The 17,684-nt window shown below is 47.3% G+C and overlaps 1 protein-coding gene across 3 annotated transcripts in view; it reads right to left on the bottom strand.

Moving 5' to 3' along the window:
- Window positions 1-2,686: 2,686 nt before the first annotated feature.
- The window catches only part of MAMLD1 (mastermind like domain containing 1), a 138,616-nt gene continuing 123,618 nt past the window's right edge, over window positions 2,687-17,684 (bottom strand). For 2 of the 3 annotated variants that reach the window (XM_045188199.2, XM_024551113.3), the window contains 2 exons: window positions 6,116-6,200; window positions 2,687-4,824 (listed from right to left, as the gene is read on the bottom strand). In XM_045188199.2, the coding sequence (XP_045044134.2) occupies window positions 3,707-4,824; window positions 6,116-6,200 (1,203 nt within the window). In that variant the 3' untranslated portion in view covers window positions 2,687-3,706. Of the gene's footprint in view, window positions 4,825-6,115; window positions 6,201-12,817; window positions 13,065-17,684 lie in introns of all 3 variants that reach the window. The other variant, XM_045188200.2, reaches the window with a different exon arrangement.

The following is a 17,684-nucleotide window of genomic DNA, read 5'->3' as shown; positions in this document are numbered from 1 at the left end:
AGGAGCAACTTCAGACAACCATAGTGGGAATGGAGATGCAAAAGGACTGCTTAGGGGCAGTGAGGCCAGGCTGGAGTCAGGTGGCAGAAAGTGTTCAGGTTGCTGTCTACACCGCTGTCCACACTGGCTTAGCCTTAAGGTTACTGCATGGTTGTGGTGTGCAGTGAATCCTCTAGGAGCAGAAAATGAAACCAGCTCAATGGGCCAAGCTCAGCTTTTATCTGGGGTCTCTGAGGACCATCAAAAACTGAGTGGGGACAGTGGTGACTTCCGAATCCCTATGGCATGCTAAAGAAGCCCTATTGGGAGGGCTGGGCTGGGAGATGTACAGGGGATGGCTTCAGTACCCCAAATGGTTGGCTGTGAGCAACAGTCACTGGGCAGTTGGGTCCAACACAGAGCCAAGGAAGGGCACCTGACCCAACCCCTGCTGCTCCTGTGCCCACTGGAGAGAGGAGACAGGAGAGGTAGGCCCAAGAGCTTCAATGTAGCCCTGAGGAAAAGCCAGGGCCTGCCTATAGGAAACTGTTCCATGCGTGTGAAATGTAGTCCAGCTCCCACTTGGAAAAGCCAGTGGGTGCGAGGTTCGGCAGGCAGGACCTACGCCCATGGACAGGTTCTCCTGTGGGGAATCAGGCCTGCATTGTACTTAGGCTGCTATGAGACTTGCTTTGGCTAAAACTCCCTCACCCTGGATCGAGGCAGCAAATGTTTACTTCGTATCTTTAACTTCCTAAAGTCTGTGCTAAACCTCCCAAGTATGGAGTGTAACCAGTTCAACCACTTTCCCCCTTGAGCAGTGACATCCTTCTCTTTGAAGTAATTAGCAGTATTCTTGTCCTTTGTTGTCTGTAAAAGGTAATCACCTACAGTGAACCTGTGCATAGTAAATGAGGTAATGTGCCCAGAAAAGCAATAAAAGCCTGTCCAGGCAGGAGTCCGGCTCTCTTGGGCTCTCTCTAGCCCTCTCGCCCTCTCTCACTTAGAGAGTGGCCATGCCGTCCCTTTTTCTCCACAGAATTTCTGTAGTCCGTGTGCATTTGTCTATTGCTGCCACAACACGGGATCCTGCTGGCCGGGATCTGCATCACCTGCCTATTGCCTGGCACCACTGGGGCACTTGAAGCAACACCAAGAGGCATAGTGAGGATGGCTCCTGGGAGGCTTCCTGAGGAGGTGCTGCCTTTGAGGGGCAGGGGCAAAAGAGGCAGAAACCATGATAGGGAATGATGATTGACGCCGAAGGATACCCTGGGACACATCCATTACCCAGACCTGCAAAGAATGCTCTGCAGGAAGCAGAAGGGGCCTGGCTCTCAGTTCCATGACTCTTCTGGTCCATGGGCTGGGGAGGCCTGCTTCTCCCCCAAAGATCTGTTGATCTTTGTTCTCAGTCATAGTCACTGAGTGGTGAGTGCAGGCATCTTCCTAGAGCATTTTAGACTCTACTGGACAGAACAGGTCTGTCTCAGTGCATGGGCTTCCTCAAGCATGCCATTATGTTGAAACTTTCCCAGCCAATTAGGGGAATAAATGTGATATACTCCCTTGTGACTACATCTAATCCCAACTGGTGTTTCATTTTTGTTTTTACAGCACCTGGAGAAGTGGTATCCCAACTAGCTTCCTCACTACCTTTGGGGAGATGTGGTTCCACCTGCAAACCCTCTCACCTGCACCTCACCTAGTGACCACCCCAGGGGAGGGACAGATCCCAGCCATCCCATTCTGGTCCCCCTGGAAATGAGATCTAACCATAAGCCAAATTCAGATGAAGCTCTGTAAAGCCACTTTATTGCTGTGAGGGGGTGGCCCTACCGTTGGGTGAGAGGAATCTTTGTTTTTGTGTAGTTTAAGTTAGAAACAACCAGCAGCTAACCCACTTGCTGCAAATGCTGGAGGGTGGGGTAGGATGGGGTTAAAAGGGACTGGATGGAGCTCAGCATGGTTTGGACAGTCAGGCAAACTAGAGCAAAGACTCTCCTTCCACTGTGGTCCTGGACAGAAAGCTAAGCTATGGAGACTTTGACTTGTCCCCATGCACCCCTCTGGTCCCTGCATCGCAGCCCAGCCTGCTGAGCTCTTCCTGCCCTAGCACTCAGGATGATCAAGGCTTTGGGAAGGGGAGGTGGGACATCCTTCTACCTCTACCATGCACCGCAGGGGTGCTCAGCTGCCCAGTGGCTTCACCAGCCCATGTTGGTTGTCTTTGAAGTGAAAGACATTTACTTTCCAGTACAACAGACATGCCATGTGCCTCAAGGTATCCCCCCATCTCCAGCTGCTTTATATGGGTGTCACATAGGAGGAGATGGCACATTATTTAGGTCCATCAACCTCTCAGCCAAAAGAGGATGACAGGGCAGTTTATATTCTCAGTACAAGCCTTCCCCTGCCCACCCCACCAAGCTGAGTTGCCTTAGTGGCCTCCCGTCCCTTCTGTTTCCTCATCTATAAAATGACGGGCTGGGACCCAAAATGGCAAGCTTCTATGCTGTGATGTGAAACTGACTGTAGCTGGCCCACACAAACTTTTCACCCTGCACCCCTACATGCAGCATCTTTCCAATGTGCAGGATATCGGTAGCCTAGGAAAGAACCAAAGACACTGGCTGACTTTGCTGACATGGGTTTGCAGGTATTGAATGCTTCCTTGAAAAATGAAAACAGAGGCACTTTTCTCCAGGCTGTTTATTACAGAAAGAAAGGAAAAAACATTCTGGCTTAAAACAGATGCCAGATTTCAAACATAGAGGCAAAATACAAAGTGGCAATTAAAATGTGATTACATAGAGTTTGGACACAGAAAAGTTTACAGCACAGTGGGCCTGGATTTTTCTATAACAGACACTGAAATATACATGATAACTGCAGATACAAACCATCAAACATGAACCAAAAATCAAGTATTGATGTTTATAGACTTTCCCCCGCAAACACAAAGCTTTAAATCAAACCAAATACTGAAAGGCTTTAAACCAGGAACATCTCACCTTCACCCTTCAAGGATGCCTCTGGAGAGGTGCAAAGCTGAGGTCCTCTTGTCTGAATGATAAAGGGAGGACCCTGTAGATCCCTAAGGTTGATAGCTCAGAGAGTGTTTAGCTCACATGCTCTCTCTTTACCTCTCCAAAATCTACATAACTCTCTCAGCCTCCTTGCAAATTTCCTCTATGGGGCACTTACAATAAAAGCAGCTTCTGCTGTAATGTGCTTATCAGAAAAGAGCTAGTAGAGATAGAAAGGTTTGCAAAGATTAAAAATTACACAAGGCGATCACATTTTCAGTGAAAATGGAAATAAATGGCCAAGTGGTTTTCTATGTGGCATTTCTAAGCTTGTACAACACCTCTTGGTTACATCCACATCTCCTGTCCCATCAAGCACATAAGTGACTTAGCCACCTGGCTTACACGATATCCTTGGAGCAAACAACACAGTCTGCATATTTGCAACAATGTATAATAAACACAAACAATGCATAATAAACACAACCGTATTGAAAGAAAAGCTATCACTTTATTTAGAAAATCATGAAATGAAGTATAAATACTTCTGTCATTAATGTTTAGGAAAGCCATTCACAAAATTTTCAAATATGTACAGGTATTTTGAAAACTCACCAGCTTTCCACTTTGTTACAGGTAGAGGGGGCTGGGCATTGGCTGAACACTTGTGTGGCTGTCTGGGGCCGGTTGTGAATTTGCTATGGATTCACACCACTCCCTAAAGTGATGTCAATGTTGGGGGTGCTATTCTGGCTATTCTGGGTGACTAGGCCAGCATTCTGGGCTGTGGCATTTTGGGTATCAGCATTCTGCTCTTCCAAAATGTCATCAATCAGCCTCAGGTTGCACAACCAGTCTTCATCTGGGCTCGTGCTGGGGCCTTTCAAGAGAGCTTCAATGAAATCCACCTCACTGGAGTCAGGTGGTAAAATCACATCATTTAGTAGAGGTTGGGCCTGGGGCAAAAAGTCATAGGGTGGCAGCTCAGGAGGGGGCCCGATTCTGTTGAATGGACCAGGAGACAAGCTGGCAGCGATGGCTGAGGCAGCAGAGGCAGTGGCAGCAGCAGCCACATAGCTTGGTGGTGGCTCAATGCCCTGCATAGGACTCATGGGACCAAAGCTGGCTATACCCTGCTGGAGGGACTTGGCGGCATTCAGCACAGGCACAGGACCAAGCACTGGGCTCTGTCTCAGGCAGAAGTTGGGGTTGGGTAACACAGCATTCACCACCTGGCCAGGCCTGCTTCCTGGGGTCCCCTGACTGGGAGGCCTGACTGCCTGCTGTGGTGGACAGGCCAGGGAGACTCCCGCAGGCACCTTGGCAAAGACTGAGTTCCTATCAAATTGCTGCTGAATGCTATTATCCACTTGCCTCGGGGTTGGTTCCCTTGAGACCACTGGGGTTGACATTGCCGCTGCCACCCATGTGGCATTGTTGAACATGGTGGGCATTCTTGGCACACACGGCTGTCTGAGCTGGTGGGGACTGAGGAGCTGGCTGAACCTGGGCAGGAGCACTCCCAAGGGGGATGCCTTGGGCATCTGTGTATGCTGGCAGACAGAGCCAAGGCTACCCAGGCGGTTCTGGCCTGAGCATGACGGTATGGGAAACAGGGGGTTGGGGTTAAAAATTCCTTGCTTTTTGCCCAAGGTCGGTAAGATCATGCCCTCATGGGTCTGGTGTCTGCTGGGTGGAATCATTCCTGGACTCAGATTGTTCTGAAGGAACCCAGCTGTGGGTGGCATCATGTGCTGGCTGTATGGGGAGTTTGCCTTGGTCTGGCTACACTTGGAGGTGACTTGTTCTTGGACGGCTACAGAAAGAGAGAAGGGGGTTCAGTTCCAAAGGTGCTCTCAATTTGGGCTGCAGCTGCTGATGGGGAGCTACCAGCCCAGCACTGACCTCTCACCTTCCACCTTTGGCTCCTACTGAGCATCTCCTGTTCCCCAGCTTTTCTCAAGTCCCCTCGTTCCTCCACCCTCACTTTGGACCACAGTTCTTCTAGGGAGCTCTCCTAGACTCTTGAGTCTGCTCCCACACCTCCCCCACACCCCACCAAGTATAGATAATGTTGGATGAAAAATTCCAGCTTATCTCTCTGTCTTTTCAAGTAGATTGTAAGCTCCATGAGGCCAGGGTCTCAGTGTGCTTTTATATACTCAATACTCAGTACATGGGACTGGCACTGTCCATCCCTTGACAGACAGAATTGCCTTCCTGCAACTTGTCTGCCCTGTCCATACAACTGAAGTGTGGCTGACCTGGACAGGTGGGATATTTAGCTGGTCTTAAGCCCAAAGGAACAAGGGTTTTTGCATGAGAATGGAGGAGCAATGTTGTGATGGTTGCACTGCTTAAAATGAAGATGCTGACCACCTGTTGAAGGGCAAGCGGCCCTTCTGAGCCTTAAGTGAGAATAACCTTGGTCTTGCACAGTGTCACTACTGGCTGTTAAGGATAGCTTACCACATGTCTCCTCAGCTAATCTCCAAGCTCCGAGAAGTAGGGACCAATGCTTGTTTGTTTTTGTTTTTTTGCAAACAGCTGTATTCCTGACCAATAAATGTTGATTACATTCATAGCTGTCATGGTAGGGTGGGGACCCCTGCTATCTGTGGATGCTCTGGGAGCCCCCCACCACAAACTCTTTAAGGCAGGGCTTCAACCCCTTTTCCATTGCTGACACTTGAGAGGTGGCCCATGATCCCATTAGAATAGAAGGTCACTGGGGTGAGGGCAAGGAGGGTAGGATCAGAACCCTTGGGATTTAGCAGCCCTCAGTTGATTCTTATAAAACCCTAGGGGGTGTGCCCTTCTCCCCCTGAGAATAACTTCTTTAAATTGCCTGAGTTTAATCAATCTGTTGAATTAAATAGTGATGTCAGAGTCATTAATACATGGCCTTCAATTGGGATCCTATTTAAGTTTCCAGTGTGAGAAATCCAAGCAGAGTGCTACTGAACTCACTTGCAGACCTCCCTCTTTCCCTCAATGCTTTCAGAAACACCCACAGTAATTGCTTACTCTGGGGTGAATTCTAACTCCACCCTTATATACATACTGCCTGGCCTGTTCCTTTAGGAACATTGATGTTAACTGCTTACCTTGAAATTGATTCATCTGTTGGGTGACATATGCACTTTGATGTTCAGGGGTCACTGCCATAAGAACTGATCTCTGTTTCTTTTGCTAAACAGAAGATGAAAAAGATGTGTTAGAATAAGGCTACCAAGAAATATTTGCCTTGGGATCACTGTGTGGGGAACCAGGACTTGGCTTTGATGTAGCAGAAAGCATGAGTGAACACACCAACACACACTTGCATGCATGCCCCACCCTCCCAAGCAAAACTCCACAGGTATAAATAAAAGTAGGATTCTGCAACTTGGATTAAAAAAACCAACTGCGACAGCATAGGTTGTGGTGGCAGACACAGAGCTTAACAGCAAGTGCATGTAGAAAAATATTTAGGCATTTTGGATGTCCTTCTACTCAGGATGGGTCAACAGTGAGATGCGGTCACCAAAAGAGCAAATGTAACATTAGGCCACATTAATAGAAGCAGAGTATGTAGAATGAGGGAGGTGACAGTCCTACACTACTCTGTTTTGGCCAGACCATACCTATAAGGGCTGACAAGAGTCTAGGCATGCCAGCTATCAAGGAGACCCAGATAAACTGGTTGCATTCAGAGGACACTAAGTGACTGGGGTAGGGATTGGACTCCAAACCACACAGACAAGGAATGGTTGAGCAAACCAGGGATGCCAGGACTGGGGCAGAGCTAACTCTGGGCTATACGGTAGTGGGTACCCAGCCTCTGTAGTGTTGTCATGGGGAAAAGGCTGAGGATTGTTCTGGGTGGTCCTGGCATGAACAACAGGATGATCACATCATCAGATGGATGCACTGTCTGACACCAGGAGGAGTAGTCACTCACTGCCAACTTCCCTTCATTCTCCTGACTGGCTGCAGCATGTGCAATTGGGATGATCTTCCTGTCTCCATTTCCAAGCTGGGTGGGTGGGGGAAGGAGCCAAGCTTCAGGCCTGCAGTCCAAGCACTGAGTGTGGGAGTGGCTCAAGGGGCCAGCTGGTAGAGAACCAGATGAGGGCACATAGGAGGCATGACCCCTTGCACAGAGATCCTCAGCCATTCCGATCCAAGTCTGACTCCCAATCTAGTATTTACCCACTGCCATCTCTCCCCCCTTCTTAAGAAGCTTGCTCACAAGTGTACCAACAACCAAGGTAGCTCCAGCAGGGAACAACCCCCGAGTCCACTTTCTGAGCTGCGTCCCCCTAGATGCCAGAAGACTTGACTTTGCAACATGGGCTGGCCTGCTTTTCTGTGTTTAGAGGGCTGACATGGGGGTGTGGCATGGAGGCAGGCAGAGGGCTGGTACTTGGGAGAATGTCCAGCTCCCAGGCCCGGCAGCAGTTTCTGGCCTCAGCTCCTGCCAAGGCAGAGAAGACAAACACATGACACCAGGCAGACTACACTAGAAACGATTTTACTATCCTGGCCTTAGCCTGCTTCCTGTCCGAGCTCTTGCCCCCATCCTCTGGGGCTGCTGGGATGTGGTCCCTGGAGGTGCTTTTTCTCAGCCAGCCCACAGAGCTGCCCTCTTCCTGTTAAAGCATGGAGGTGACAAAACTGCCTTCATGCGTGCTCACTGTACTGAGCACTTTGCAGCCATTATTTCACACAATGTTGCAACAATGCTTTGAAGTATTCATATTGTTATCCCAGTGATACTCACTTGGTCAATGAGGAGCACAGAGGCCTTATGACCTCCCAAGACCACACCACCAGGAAGGTGGGGAGCACTAGGATCTCCCTGAGATTCTCAGGATAAGCAGGCATTTCCGAGGTAGCCTTTTCACTTATGTTCTTTCCTTCTACCCTTACATCAACTTTGGCCAGGAGATCTGGGTGGAATATCTACAGACCCCTCACCACTTCTCGGCCTTTTGGCTAGGATCAAGTGTAGAATATCTACAGACCCCAGTTTACTGACATGACACCATGTCTTCTAACTGCAGACCCAGTGTTTCTGCCTGTCCAGTCTGCTGCTTCTGGGGACTGGCTCCTATGGCCACCTAGGTCTACACCAATCCTAACTCCTTCCCTACTGGCTGCCCCAATAGTTTCATCAAATAACACAGTTGCACAGGGGCAGGGGTCGGGGGCAAGCGTAAGCTACAGAGTGTGACCAAAGAAGAAGTAGGGGAAAGGCAGAAGAACCAAGAATGGAAGAAGCACAGAGGAAAGACACCCCAAGGGCAGGGGAGACCAAAGTCAGAGGGTTGAGGAACTGGGTAGTGTCTATCAGATAAAAGAGAGTGCTTCTCAAACAATCCAGAGTTATAGGAAGAACAGGGTTGTTGGCAATGCTCATCCAAGGAAGCACAAAACCCAGGACATCCAGGGTTGAAGGAAAAACCTGAATAGTGGCATGGTTACACAAACTCCCAAATCCAAAGAGTACACTTGGCATCCAGCCTGCAGGATGGGCCCTCTAGCATCCTGGAAGGTTCTGGGGGCACTCCTGTCAAGAGGGGTCTATTATACTGCTGAGGTGGTCCGGGGTACTCCTAGTCCTGTGCTCTGGGCCTGTTTCTATTGTCCCTGGCCCAGCAGCCAGAGCATTCTATCCAGGCCTCCCTAGGAGGATGCTTCCTTTGTTTTGCAGATGGAGGCCCCAATCCTTTGTTCTGAATCAATGTGCTCCGAAGATAAGGCCCAAGAAAACAGTTGTTGCCTTTTGAAACTGACAATTAGAATCTTTGGAAAATGGTGAAAACAGGAAATGACAAATGTTTTCAGTGACCAAGAGGAAACAATGGCTGAAAATTGCTGCTTAGTGATGGGGACTTGTAAAGGATGTCCCAGGCACCCTGTGGATTTTCATAAGCATGCTTATGGAGGAGGTCATCAAATGACTCATTTTTTGAAGGCTGTGATTGTCATGGTACTTGGCCTTATTATGCCAAGTGACATTGACAGAGCAGTGTTTGTGGGTTCTTTTCAAGTGTAGGTGTGCTTCCCCCATGGTGATCACCATGGATGAGCCTGGGTTGATGCCAGCAGGAAGTCTTCCAGAGAACTAAGGGCCCTGGATCTTCCATCACAGTGCCTCCCAGTCCCACTGGGCCAAGGGGTCACATTCACAGACAGATTTCAGTCAGAATGGTGACGTGCAAAGTCACAGAGTTGCTTTTGTGGAAGCTTTTTGATGATGTTCAGGAAGCTGCAAAGTCCTGGTCCATGTGTGGGGGCTTTGGCAGAGCTAGTGCTTCATTTGTGTGCTAGTCAGGAGAAAGACACAAAAGGCTGGCCCAAACCTCACTGCTACCCCCTGGCACAGTTGAGCCCAACACAGTCTCCTCCCCAGCAGACCAGGACATGTGCTGTGTCAGCTTTGATTTTCAGCCATCACAGGTGAATTGCTCCTGAAAGTCTCATGGAATAACCTGGATGCTTCCTCTCACCACTGCAGGGGAATAATAGTCTCAGGACTGATTCAACCACTTAATCCAGTAGAGGAGGATGGATGGGGCAGATAATCAGCGGGACTCACGCACAAAGGATTCCTGGATTTTCAGCAGGACTTAAGACTGAAGCTACTGGCCCTGTGATTTTCAGGAGGAAAGCATTCTCACTGGGAAGGGGATTCCAATGGAATAGCTTCTGGGGGACGCCAGGGAATGGGTCCAAAGCCTTATTGTATATAACACACATTGATGTAGGGAAAGAGAGAGGGCAGGAGGAAAGGAAAAACGGGGGTAGGGAGGGAAGAAGAGAGGGAGGGGAGAGGGAGAGAGGTAGTGAGAGAAATAAAAGGGAAGGGTGAAGGACAGAGGAAGGGAAGAGGGAGAGAGAGAATAAACAGAAGTAGAATGAGGAGCAGGAGGAAGAGGAAAAGGGGGGGGAGGAGGGGAATGCAGAGGAAGAGGAGGGGAGATATTTTTTCTACCTCTAGGAAACCCCAGCCTCCTTTCCCAGAAAATGCAGCCCATGAGTACTCTCACTCTGAACTATCTTGCCCTGCAGCAGAAAGCACCCAGGTATGTTCAAAGGTTAACAAGCCCCAGTGTCTGGGTTTGTTTATTACTGCACTAGGAATTTTGTATTTTTGGAAATCAGATTTAGAAACACCACCCACCCCTCTGACTTTTCCTTTAAAATGACAGGAAGACAGTATTGTGCATGAAGATTATGAAATAAAGACCTGAATTCTGGAAACTCCCATACCTATATGGATGAGGACACCACACACTCACATAGCCCATGGATGAAGGCAATGTAGACACTTCCATCAGAAGCCCCATTTGAGGGGGTGTGGATGTTCTTAGGCAAAAATTCTCCTCCAGAAGCTACAGAGGCTTATTACAGTAAATGACAGGTGAATTTCATTTCCTAGTTTCTCTTGATTCTCAGAGCCCATGACTCAGTTTCTCCAGAATGACTTCAGAGGAGACTGAACCATTGGAAGTGATGTGTGTGCAATCAGACCACTTCTTCCTGTGAACCCGAGGCCAAGATCTTGAGGGGGAGTGAAGTCTGTCAAACACCTGCCCTTTTTTGTTGCCTTTGATCAATGACTTTCCCTGACCAAATGCAGCCTGCAAGGTGTGGGCCTCATTGACTCTGGTCCCCCAAAACAAACCTGCCCAAATATGCAATGGGAAGACAGGGCTTCCTTGGCATCCCAGTGTGTCCTCCTCTGTCAGTCAGCTGACAAATATTTCTTGTGGGTTTACGTTGGGCCCGGCTCTTTCTAAAACACGGGGACAGCACTGTGCTTCTCCACTTTTATGGAGTTTACAATGCAGGGGAGATTGACAAGACACATGTAAGTCAATCAAAGGTCATTTCAGATGGTTACACATCTTCTGAAGAAAATATAATGTGTGAAAGGAATAGGAGTGTGTGGGGTATGGGGACACAGCAGAAACCTCAGGTCAGGGCTTAGGGCCTTGAAGAAAATCAGAACTTGTCACAAGGTTCTCTAGGCTAGATGAGGCCATGGTAGCACTGGCCTGGATGGAGTCTTTCTTTGCTCCTCTGGGCCCTTTGCACAGGAGCCAGGGATCTTCCTCATGGTGATGGTGCTGTCCCAGGGTCTGAACGGGTCTGAAGCTGTCAATGGGGCTTTCCTAAAATCCATGGCATCAAAAGCAAACAGCTGAGAGCTGTATGTCACCTCTTTTACTCTCCATTTTCTGTCTTTCCACTTGACATCCAACAGCATGAACTCTATTCTGACTCTTCTTTTGTCTCCTCCATGGTTTCAGGGCTGCCTGGTCCCAGAAGGGCTTGGTCTAAATGCTGGGAATATTCTAGGGCAGAGGAAACAAATGTCTTTACAGCTTGCCTATCTGCTTCTCCTGCAGTGCCTGCCTGTTCTGTCTCACACTGAGTCTGGCCTTCCTGAGTCACAGGTTGAGCTGGCAAGGTCTTGTCCTTCAAAGTACCCCCATGTGGGCTCAAATTCCAAAGCTTTGTAGGGAAGATTAAGGGGCCAAGCATCTGCCCCACCCTTCACTACTGGGTAGAAGGTGTTGGCTTTGGTAGACATATGGAGGGTGAGGACAGAAATTCAATAGGCAAGCTAGCAGGGATCCTCTTGTTTTTGACTTCTGAGGACAGAGGAAGGCAGTGACATCCTCAGTGGATGATGCCCCCATCCACGTTGGCCAAATCTGTTTCCCTGGCAGCTTTTGCCAGACAAGATTTCTCAGGTTTTAGCTGAAAAGCACTGAGACTCTGAGAGTACACAGAAAAAAGGGGGGGGGGAAAGAGAGAAAAAAATCAATACACCTTGAACGGAAAGTACTGCTTGTTCTTCCAGGCCAGGGCAGACAGATAAAGAAAACAAGGCTGTCTATAACAAAGCAGAATTTCCATTAAAGGACAGAATCCTGGAGGTCCTTTCATCCTGATGATCCTTTTCAGATCACTATCACTTAGCAATGCTCATTTCTCCAGTCTTCTCTGCAGATAGGGCAGATATCCTGTGCATACTGCTATTTCACATGCCAGAACAGTAACTCCACAATCCAAATGAAATACTCTGCAAAGGCTCATTCTGGCTGGTGTCCTCCATCTTAATGGCTGGTGACCATTAAGGTAACTCTTTAGGGCAAGTCAAGCCCTTCTTACTGTAAACTCTGCAGCATGATTCAAACTCACAGCCATGTTGGAGAAACTTGGCTAGAATTCCTTTTGCCTGCCCTTCCCAGGCTGCCAGTATTCCAGTGGGGAAATCCAACTACCCACTTTTAGGGTGTGTGAATCTTGGGTGGGTCAAAGAACACCTTGGGGTGCACAGTTCACAGCAGTTTGCTCTTGGGAGAGGTAGTTCCTGAGAATCCACTAGCTATGGAGCAGGCGGGCAATTGAGGGATTCAAGGTGCAGAAGTGCAGATCTGTCTCTCTCAGGCTCATAGTCTGGCTGCAGGGACAGAGAGGGAAGGAACTGGGGTGCTGGAAGGTGGACAGCAGGGAGGGTGGGGTATTACTGTCCCAGTAACTGCACCTGGGACAAACACCACTCAATTCCCAGGAGGTGAGGCTGAAGTACCTGGAGCATTCAGCTTGCTTAGCTGTTCTCTCTGCCAAAGACTGGCCAGGACACAGTAGAGAAAGCATTGGAAATCCCTCCTGGGTATATAGAGCTTTATGGGCTGTCACCTCCTGTATTCCTCCCAACAACCCTGTGAGGCAGGCAAGCAGGCGGAGCAGGGAACTGTGACCCAGTTGAGAGATGAGGAAAGTGAGGCTCAGGGGAAGTGACTTACCCACAGTGTCGCAGCTAGGCAGTAGTGGAGCAGACACTTGCCTCCAGGCCTTCGGATCCCAGCTGCCCCAGGGCGCTGCCTCTGAGGTGCTGTACGAGGAGGAGGTGACTCTGGCCAGCTCATGAGCAAAGGAGCTGCTTGGCAGGAAGGACTCACTCCCCAGGGCCTGGTAGGATGGGGGCTGTTGCCCGAGGCTGACCTGGGGAGGACTGGCTTCCCCAAGCTTGCAGGCTTTGTCTACATGACTCTACAACAACCGATTGAACAATCTATCAGCTGCTTGTCCACAAAATGGTTGTGACTGATCTTGTCACTTCCCTGACTGCCTTATTGGGTCGCTTACTGGGTGTTGTGGCTATATACACCAGTTGGTCTAGGGCAACAAAACCAAACAGACTAGCAGTTTTAATTGTCTTGGGTCACAGACTCCTTTGAGAATCAGTCATAGTCTCCCTCCACAGAAAAAGCACTTATGGTGGTGTCTCCCCTTCCCAGCCTATGAACATTTCACACATAATTTCAGGGGTTTTCTAGACTACTTCACATCCATCCATGGAACTCAGTTAAGGATCCTCTGCCTTGACTGTTCACTGTCATGTTGGAAATGGGAGTAAAGCTAGGTCAGTTAGCTGGTTCACCAGCAATGACCTTGACTAATCTCGATCCCTCCCTATCCCTCTGCCCCCCACAACAGAGCACATGGCTCTAAATTGGTTTGTAGGTATATGTGTAGACATGCTGAGAAATCTGCAAAACCAAATGGTGAGTGCAAAACCAAACAGTCAAGTGGAAATCTCACAATAGTCCTTACTGCAGCCTTTACTGCACTTCACCTTGCCAGGGCCCCAAGGTTTGAGGACTTGTGTGTGGGTGGGACCTGTCTTTTCCATTGTGTTTTAGAAGACAGAAATTTCATCAGAATTGAGCATATGACCTAATTTTTTCAGCTAAAGGCAATTAAAAACCCCATACTTGATATCCATGTCAGAGAAAACTTCAAGATTCAAATGAGCTACTGATACAGCCCTGACATCCTGATGAGCACACCAAGTAACAGTGGTGTCCAAAAGGACCAGGGGAAAAGCCTGCCTTGATGAGAAGTTCTGCTTTTTATGTGAGTCAGCTTCTTCACACTCATGCTTTTAACACCCAAGCTGCAAGTGATCATCTGCATCTCCTACCAAACATCCCAGTAGAAATGGAAATAGTTATCTCCCCAAACTAAGCTAAACATTTGCAGTCAATTTGACTCATTGCAATAAACACTAAGCATTTACTGTGGGCAAGTCTCTGCAGTTAATGATAGGCCAGTAGATAGTTGCGTGCATTAATTGATCAAAAAATAATATTTGTCACCACTAAATTTACTGAGCATCTGCTATACACCAGGCATGAATCCAAGTGCTTTCAATATTTGGACTCATTCAATCTGTACATGAGACAGGAACTATTGTTATCTCTATTTTACAAGTGAGGACAATGAGGCCCATAGAGGTTAACTGAGTTGCCCAAAGTCACATAGCTAGTTTGCAGCAGAGCAGGATGAAAACCCAGTTTTACCTGCTTCCCAAGCCCACATGAATTTTGCCATGGTGTGTGTGTGTAGGCGTGTGCATTTGTGTGTTTAATCATTAACTTGTCATAAGAAAACAAGTTTTGAAATGTAACCTGTTAAAATATGCCATTGAGAAAGCTACAGGCAAGGTTTTACAAGGGGCTCTAAACAATTTTTTAAAGATTTTATTTATTTATTTTTAGACAGAGGGGAAGGGAAGGAGAAAGAGAGGGAGAGAAGCATCAATGTGTGATTGTCTCTCCCATGCCCCCTATTGGGGACCTGGCCCACACCCAGGCACGTGCCCTGACTGGGAATTGAACTGGTGACCCTTTGGTTTGTAGGCTGGTGCTCAATCCACTGAGACACCAGCCAAGGCATGACCCCAAACAATTTTTAAAGAACAAATTATAACTACTTAAATATGGGAATAGGAAAACAAGCCTGGAAAGTTTTAGAAATTATACCCTTCAACAGAACAAAACAAAACAAAACAAAATAGGAAATATTCTTAACAAGTAAATTCAATTCCCTCGGGAAAGAAAACTTCTTTGCCATTCGATGGTGTACCAACTGGGGAGGGCCCAGTGCCGCTCCCTTTGGTATGGTTTATTACAGAGCTGAGCTCACTGGCCATCTCTAGTTTCACTGCATTAAGCTCCAATTTGTCTTTGGATCAAGGTCATCTGGGACATGAGCAGAAATACTGCTTTATAAAATTGACAATTCTTTATGCCTGAAAACCTAGTTCCTTGATCATTTTAAACATGATTTTATAGCCACATTGAAGTTTTTACAATCCTAAAATGCAAATGCTACTAGAGTTCTGATTAGCAGCCCATTCCATAACGACACATTCTGAGAGCCATGATAGGGATTTACTTGTAAGCTTTTGCTTAGGAATCTCTGGTAGCTTCATGTGACTTGTAGCATATTAGTGATGGCTCAAGGAACAGGACTCCCCCATCAGTATTAACGTAGAGACACATGTAGTACCTCAGTAGTTCATCAGGCAGAAACAAGTGCAGATAGCACACAGGAATTACAAGCAGCAAAAGATGCCACCACAATGTGGACAATTCTATTCATCAGCAACTGGGAGTGCAGCTGGAACCACTTATTCAGGTGAAGCAGAATGAGAGGAGGCAGTTCACAGACCAGTCCAATCCCAGTTAAAAAAATATGTAACAATAAAATAAAATAGATAAGGTTTAGTCTTTACTGTGACTGACTAGGAGCTTTATGGCTGGTGCTTGTGAGTCTTCTCCATTTTATTTAATTTGGAAAACCCCCTGATTATCACACACCCTTTAAGTGTGAGATCCAAGTTCCAAAGAAAAGGTTGCTAGGGACATTTATACTCCTACAGGTTTCTAAACATAAGGTACACCCATATGTCTCCACGAAAATCTCAGAAAAGTAAGTTTGTCAGTAATTGGTGGCCATGATTAAATAGCTCTTGGACTGGCTGGTCCCATGTGATTCTGAATTTCATAGAATTTAAACCATGGGATGGGTAATGTCTGACAGCGGTGTCTGATTTCAAAAAGCTCACACCTGCTCAGCCCCTAGGACCCTGGGTTTCCCATGGTTACTAGAGGGCTTGCTGGACCTAAGTTGGCCCATGATCCCTCCCTCTGAAAAGTCTCCAATGGCTTGCAGGTAGCTAGAGAAACAAGCATATTCTGCTAAACTCTGTCCCTTGACTTCCCACCCTCTTGGCAGCCAAGTTTCATGTTCCATATTGTCATGTACTCTACCCTCCAGTCATACCAATCTCCTTGGAGCTTTCCAGACGGGCTGCCATGTATGTTCAGCACTCTGTGTTTGTGCTCCTTGGTTCACCCAGATTGGAATGGCCTTTCACCTAGTTTCCACTCTGGAAATTCTGGTCTTCTTTGGCCCAGCTCCTGTGGCTGAACACCTCTGGCTGACTGAATATCTCTGCTGGACCAAGTCTTAATCATTTTGAAATCTCTCTGGTGCCTAGACAGTGCCTGGCACAGACGTGGGGCTCAGAAAATACAGCAGTGGGCAAAAAGAGGTTTACAGTTTGTGAGTATGCAAAACACAGAGTTTATTATTATATCATTATTTATTAATGATTATAATATTTATGTATATTGCAACTATAAACCTACTTTTGCTCAGCCCTGTACTTGGCAAATTCAATCAACTTTACTCTGTTATGAGTTTGGCGTGATGATCCAGGCACTTGGGAGATGATAATCTGGTGAACATTGCACTGACCTCTTTTTTGGGTTGGATGTTAATGATAAAATGAGCATTGACCCTCATTTAAGCACATCTACTCATCCCTTTTCAATGTTGTTGTGTTAGTAAAACCCATCAAAGAACACAGAAAGATCATAATCACATCATGAAAATAACATCAGCTAACACTTTTTTGAGCACTCACTATATGTTGGGCACTGAATTTTGTGCACATATGCATTGACACTATCTCTAGCTTATAAGATGAGGAAGTTGAGATAGTCTTACTCAGGACACACAGTGGCAAGGTGGGGTACACACCTGGATCTGATTTACAGAGTGACTAAAACCTAAGCAACTCCTGGGTTTGGAAGTGCAAAGGCTCCTTCTCTGCACATAGAAAGGAATGGTCAGGTGTCTTCATTCACCCAGTAGTAGCTCCACCTAGTTGGCTACTCCATGGCTTCACCATAGTTCAAATGGACTCTGATGCAAGAAACTAAGATTATTACTCACCCCGATAGATACTCAGCTGCTTTGAAAGATGTGGATGATAACAGTTTGGATTTTATAAATTATTGTCTGGATTAGATACTGGTCCAATCTTCACGATGGAGATTCAGAAGGAGGTATACATGCACTGGCAAGGCTATAGTTGTATACTATGATTCCACTGGCTTCTGGGAGCTTGTAGATTTCTAGACTTAATCATCCAGGAGTTCAGACAATGAACCCTGAACTCCTCTCTTTCCTTTCTCTAATCTTTACTAACTGTGTAACAGAGGTGAGCAGAGAAAGCCAAAGAGAGGGAACTGGAGACCTGGTGGGTGTGCCAGAGACTCTCAGAACCTAAGGCCTTTCAGGGCTGGGCAGATTTCAGAATCCAGCCTCAGTTGTTCAAGTCACTAGTGAGATGAACATGCTAAGGTACTACATGTTACGCAGATAGCCCAGAGAGGTCAAGGCAGAGCTGTGGAGGAAGCTAGATCTTTGAGCAAATTGGTAAATGTCCCTACCGGTCCAACAGAGGTGACAAGAGATAATTTTGTAAATCTGAAGTAATGTATTAGAAAATCAGAAAAATTTTACGTGACTCAG

Source organism: Desmodus rotundus, chromosome X, assembly GCF_022682495.2.
Source record: "Desmodus rotundus isolate HL8 chromosome X, HLdesRot8A.1, whole genome shotgun sequence".
Taxonomy (NCBI): Eukaryota; Metazoa; Chordata; class Mammalia; order Chiroptera; family Phyllostomidae; genus Desmodus; species Desmodus rotundus.
Note: the sequence above shows the minus strand (reverse complement) of the source record. Positions and strands in the feature narration are given on the sequence as shown.